Source organism: Vipera berus, assembly GCF_964194415.1.
Source record: "Vipera berus genome assembly, chromosome: Z".
NCBI lineage: Eukaryota > Metazoa > Chordata > Lepidosauria > Squamata > Viperidae > Vipera > Vipera berus.
Window position 1 is genome coordinate 17,270,849 of NC_138205.1, and position 5,823 is coordinate 17,276,671.

The following is a 5,823-nucleotide window of genomic DNA, read 5'->3' on the forward strand; positions in this document are numbered from 1 at the left end:
TCCGTTTGTCTATGGACATTCTCAATCTTTCAAGTCATGGTTGTCCCAAAAGAGCTTTTTCAGGAGGCAACTGAATATAAATCCTTTGATTCCTCACCATCCAGTCAGAGATGAAGAAGCTTCTTGGATGAGAAGCGAAACATCTTCAAAGAAAAACAAGGAAGTCCAGATGCCTCCTGAAAAAGCACCTGTGGGAGCTTGTCCTTTTCTTCTCTTTCCTTCCAACTTTCCCAGCCTTATGGACTCTTCCATAAGGCTGGACTCTTATGAACTCCCAGACTTCAATTCTGGGAGTTGAAGTCCACAAGTCATAAAAGGGCCAAGCTTGAAGACCCCTGCTAGAGGGTTGGACTGCAAATCCCAGAATTCCAAGTTGTGATGGCCAATGGGGATGCTAATTGTTTCTACTCCCAGCCCCTTGATGAGATTCTACGTACTGATTTGCTGAAATGATTACATTGGGAGAAATATTAGCGGTACTTTAATTTTCCTGCATAGATAACACAACTTACTTATTTTATGTGTCTACCTTTCATATTTTTGAACAAGAGTCCACAACACAAAGTTGAACAAAATTCCTGTTTCAGCCTCAGCTACTGAAAAGTAAGTGAGTAAATTGAGGACTGCTCTAACAATATTCTGGTCACTGTAATAATTCTCTATAAATGTCCAATCTACCTCCAACCTTCCATAAGACAGACAAGACAAACACATAAGTAAAATAAAAAGCAGGTTTTATTGCAGATATGAAGACCAGCTTCTAGAGCAGTACTTCTAAATCTGGGTAAATTACCCCAAATTGGGTAAAAGCAGTTTTTTTTGGGGGGGGGGTAATGACACATGAATCCATTACCCATCACCACAGGACAGTTCAATTTAAATGGACTTAAAGATTGCCACGTGTGCTAAAATACAGTACATTTGAAAATCTCCCAAAGTATTCCTTTTAAGATGAAACGTGGATGGAAATTACTAAAGGTAGTTTGTTGAAGTGACATAAAGATCATTCAGTGATTTTTTTTTATGACACAGATAGTCCTCGAGTTAAGACAATTCGTTCAGGGGCTGTTCCAAGTTACGGCGGTGCTAAAGGAAGGGACTTGCAACCACTTCTCAAAGTTCAGTAAGACTTTCTGATAAATGGTTTTGAGTAATGAAAGCTTCAATCTGCACAGGAAGCTTTCAGTTGTCTTGAGTGGTTACCCCTCTTCTTATTGGATGCAGCCACCAGAAAAGACCGTTTCAAGCCATGCTTTTGCGTGACCCCACATATCTCGCGGATTCAGAAGCTTCTGCCTGGCTCACTTCTCGCGAAACCTCTCAGTCCAAAGCGCATCAGCCACAAAAGCCACCGCTGCCATAAGGATAGCGAACCCGAGGCCGAGCCGTATAGAATTGGCTGCAGTGAAGTCAGGGCTCAGCAGAAGTGAGTCTTTAAAGGAAAAAGATATATATGTATATATATATTTATACTGTAAAAAAAGGAAAGCACTTCCACAATAAATCTTCATTATGCATTCTGACTTTCTTAATGACATGTTTGCATCTGATGAGCTTTTAATGGCTGAGCTTTAATAGTTTAATTACAGGACTGCTATTTAAATTTTGTTCTGGCTGGCTTGAGCACAACTGATTAAATCTTCCCTAGAAGGAACAGTGGAATTGTAATTGATCCTTCAAACTTTTGCAGTCTAGTCATAACTGGAATTAAATCATTGCCATGATGTGCTTAACTATAACTGTTGAACAAACAGCTGGCTGAGTTGACATACTCATGAGGGATCCTCAATGCTCTCTGAGCTTGGCTCTTTTCTTGCAGACATTTCATTACCCAAACTAGGTAGCATCATCAGTGCTAGTAAGGAATGGGTTTGTTCTCAGTTTATATTTGAGTGGCTTGCCCAGTCAGTACTGGTGAGAGTGGTCTTGTTTGTGCTGCTTATTGTTAGCTTGTTCGGCAGTTCCTTGAATGGGTTATTGTTTATTTCTCGATTGTTGATCTGATGTTAATCTGGATGTAAATCTATGCTCATCTGAGTGTTGGCTGCTGGTGGGGAAATGTTTTAGTATTGTTGTTCCCTTGTTAGTTTTTCTACAGTATGTAGCTGTTGTTTATGTTTATGTGTCTGTTGATGACATACTCATTGCAGGAAACCACATTGGTTGTATTCATAGAACTGACTAAGATAAAACCAAACAACCTATATTACGATTTAGTAGGATGTGCAAATCCAGAGGATGCTTTCCACAAGAGTTTATTTATTTAATTTATAGGCTGCCTGATTCCATCCTGATGGTGGACGGCATACAACTCAAGACAATTAAAAATAGAAGAATACAGAGATCCGACAAAATAAATGTCTGGAAAAAGAACACACACACACACACACAGAGGCCACTAAAATGCACCTATCTCTCTCTACTCTAGGCCAAGATGTGGGAAAAGTTGTTTGGTTTCATTTAAGCGGAGGCAAGATGGAGGGGGTCATATAAATCTCTTGAGGGATATACTATCACAGTGTCTAATCCAATGTTTCTCAACCTTGGCAATTTTAAGGTAGTGGACTTCAACTCCCAGCCCATTTAAAGTTACAAAAGCACTGAAAAATTGGCCAGTTTTCACATGTATGACTGTTGCAGCATCCTCATGGTCACATGATCAAAATTTAGACGCTTGGCAACCGACATGTATTTGTGACATTGCAGTATCCCAGGCTCATATGATCACCTTATGTGACTTTCTGATAAGCACAGTCAGAGGGGAAGCTAGATTCACTTAACAACCATGTCACTAACTTAGCAACTGCAATGATTCACTTGACAGTCATGGCAAGCAAGTTCATAAAATGGGGCAAAATTCACTTAGCAAAGGAAATTTTGGGCTCAATAATGGTTGTATTAAGAAAACCGAGATCATGGCATCCGGCCCTCTCAATTCCTGGCAAATAGAGGGGGAAGAAATGGAGGTAGTGACAGATTTTATTTTCCTGGGCTCCAAGGTCAGCGCAGATGGGGACTGCAGCCAACAAATTAAAAGACGCTTTTTCCTCCTAGGGAGGAAAGCCATGGCAAATCTAGACAGCACGCTAAAAAGCAGAGACATCACCCTGCCAACAAAAGTGCATATAGTCAAGGCTATGGTCTTCCCAGTTGCAATGTATGGCTGTGAAAGTTGGACCATAAGAAAGGCATCTACTTATCCATTTGCTTAACTCTCCTTACATATGCAAATTCAGGAAAGCATCACTCATGGACACTGGGAAAGAGTTGCAGAATAGACTCCAGCAAGGTGGGAAGCAAGGCCATGATGATAAGAGTTTCCCGCTGATTCAAGGGCGGTTGGGTACTACCTCAACACAGGAATGGGGAAAGACCTCATGGCAGTTTCCCTCAAACAGGCACTGCTATACTTTCCTATGTAATCGAGAGAAGAGAATAGTTGTAGCTCCGGGTTGAACGATGGAGTCCTTGGTGTTCTCTGAGCTTGGTTTGTTTTCTTGCAGACGTTTCATTACCCAACTAGATAACATCACCAGCGCCAGAAAGGAGTGGGATTTGCAGTGATGATGTTACCTAGTTGGGTAATGAAACATCTGCAAGAAAACAACCAAGCTCAGAGAACACCAAGGACCCCACACTTCCTGCTTAAACGTGGAACTTTCTTCAAAGGTTAGACTGTGAGCTTCTCAAGATGAAGACTTTGCAAACCGTCATTTACCTGGATGGTACATCACCACCACCACCACCCTCTCAGTCTCTCCTGCCCTCATTCCCTCTGGGCTCACCTTGTGTCTGCCTTATGGTATCGTTGAGTTGGTTTTCCCCAAACTCGCAGCTTAGCTTGCCCTTGAGGTTGCTGAGGGCTTGTTCTGTGAGGCCAAAGCTGGCGCTTGTCCCATTTTGCCATGCTCTGGTTTCAGCAAAGATCTCCCCATCAATATAAAGATAGAACCAGCCCCCAGCTGTGGAGGGCATTGAACAATTCACTCGATACTTCCCTGCAGAGTCAACCAACACCTCTTGATATCTGCTAACATCAGACACACCTGGGGAAAAAAAAATCAATAATTTTGTTAAAGGCAGCAAAACTAGTAAGCAAGGGAGTCTGCAGGGAAGAGGTCAAAAAAGTCAACCTAACGATGGGGTTTTGACTGCAAAGATGTGGCTGCCATTTTGTCCCCCTCAGCTGGTAAGGAAGAACTCAGGGGGGTCTCTCAGCTCTCTTTTCATTACCCCTTTCTAGTCTCCAGACCACATTTCAGAAACAAAAGCTAGACGGTTTTATTAATTTATAGTCATTCCTGCAAAGATTACTGGAATTGCTGATAATGCAGGGTGTCCAGACATGAACTGTTCCGTGTATTTTTTTTCCACACAAAGGAACAAATGAAAGGACCAAGAAAGAAAGAAAACAAACAACTCTCTGAAATAAATTTTGTGTATATTCGTGCGTTGTGAGTGTATGTAGAAGAGAGATAATAGTACAGGAATTAAATTATGACTAATCTAATATTTTCCCTTCTTGTGCCACCTTTCTTTACTTCAGACAAAAGAGCTAACAGGAAATGGCAGTCAAATACAGTATTAAATAACTCAAAATAGTAAACCCACAAATTCCAGGAGGGAGATCAAGATAAAATCAGCCATTTTAATCATATCCGAATATGCCTTTAAATTCAGTTTTGACTCCACAGTATGTTCAGAAGTGAAGTTCCCGCCCCACCTTGCCTTCTTCTTTCTGGAGCTGAAAGAGAAGAACTGATCCGAAAATACTATGTTGGATTTGTTTCTAAGGCAGGACTAGAATTCACAATCTCCTGGTAATTGACCCAAAGTAACACAACTGGCTTTCGTGCTTAAGGTCAGTCTAGAATTCAGTTCCTGGTAACTGGTTCAAAGTCATTTAATTGGCTTTCATACCTATGACAGGACTAGAACTCACAAGTTCCTTGTGATTGGCCCAAAGTAACACAACTGGCTTTCGTGCTTAAGGCTGGTCTAGAATTCAGTTCCTGGCAACTAGTTCAGTTATTCAGTTGGCTTTCATGCCTATGACAGGACTAGAACTCACAAGCTCCTGGTGATTGGTCCAAAGTTGCCTTTAGATTTCATGCCTAAGGTGGGACTAGAACTCACAGTCTCCTGGTAACTTGCCCAACGCCACCCAGCCAGGTTTCACACCTAAGTCAGGACTAGAATTCACAGTCTCCTAGTTTCTGGCCTGGGGCTTTTAACCACTACACCAAACTCTGTCTCAGTTAATCCCAACATGGAGCCAACATTCCCCACTCATTGTACAATTCAGGAAAACATCCGTGTGCTTTAATTTTGGCAAGATGCCACCTCCTCGCCTTTCCTCACCCAGGATTTTCAGCACCACTGGGTTGCTGGCATTGGACCATATGACAGGATCAGTGAGGCTGTGGTAGTAGCATGTGTAGCGTCCTTCATCAGCCCCTGTGACATTCTCCAGGGAGAATTCAGCCATGTTGGAATCCCCTCGAGGAGTGACCTCATACCGGAAGTCCCTGGCCTGGTAGAAGACGAAGCTGACGCCTGAAAAGGGAGCCCAACAACGGAGTGTCCAGTCCTGTCCCAATGAGATTTCTGTGCTGGGACTCGCAGCAATTGAGGGCTGCAGGTAACGCACTGGAGGAGACAAAAGTTTTACATTCAGCTTCAGGACTAACCAAGTTAATTAGAGTGGTGGTGGTTATTGTAATGTATGTGCCCTTCCCTCTCTATTTATTGCAGGGTTTCCCAACTTTGGCAACTTTAATACCTGTGGACTTCAACTCCCAGAATTCCCCAGCCAGCCTAGCT

At 42.4% G+C, this 5,823-nt stretch overlaps 1 protein-coding gene across 1 annotated transcript; it reads right to left on the reverse strand.

Annotated features, from left to right (window-relative positions):
- Positions 1-786: 786 nt before the first annotated feature.
- Positions 787-5,823, reverse strand: LOC308676904 (immunoglobulin superfamily member 1-like). Its single transcript, XM_081342965.1, has 3 exons — positions 5,362-5,823; positions 3,786-4,046; positions 787-1,432 (listed from the first exon to the last, which is right to left on the reverse strand). The coding sequence occupies exons 1-3, from the start codon at positions 5,486-5,488 to the stop codon at positions 1,302-1,304; spliced, it is 519 nt and encodes a 172-aa protein (XP_081199091.1). The 5' UTR covers positions 5,489-5,823; the 3' UTR covers positions 787-1,301.

Coding starts and splice junctions, on each gene's coding strand:
- LOC308676904 (XM_081342965.1), bottom strand. CDS start 5,488: ATGGCTGAATTCTCCCTGGAGAATGTCACAGGGGCTGATGAAGGACGC. Junction 4,047..5,361: donor AGTGGTGCTGAAAATCCTGG/GTGAGGAAAGGC, acceptor TTTTTTCCCCAG/GTGTGTCTGATGTTAGCAGA. Junction 1,433..3,785: donor TACCATAAGGCAGACACAAG/GTGAGCCCAGAG, acceptor TTTCCTTTAAAG/ACTCACTTCTGCTGAGCCCT.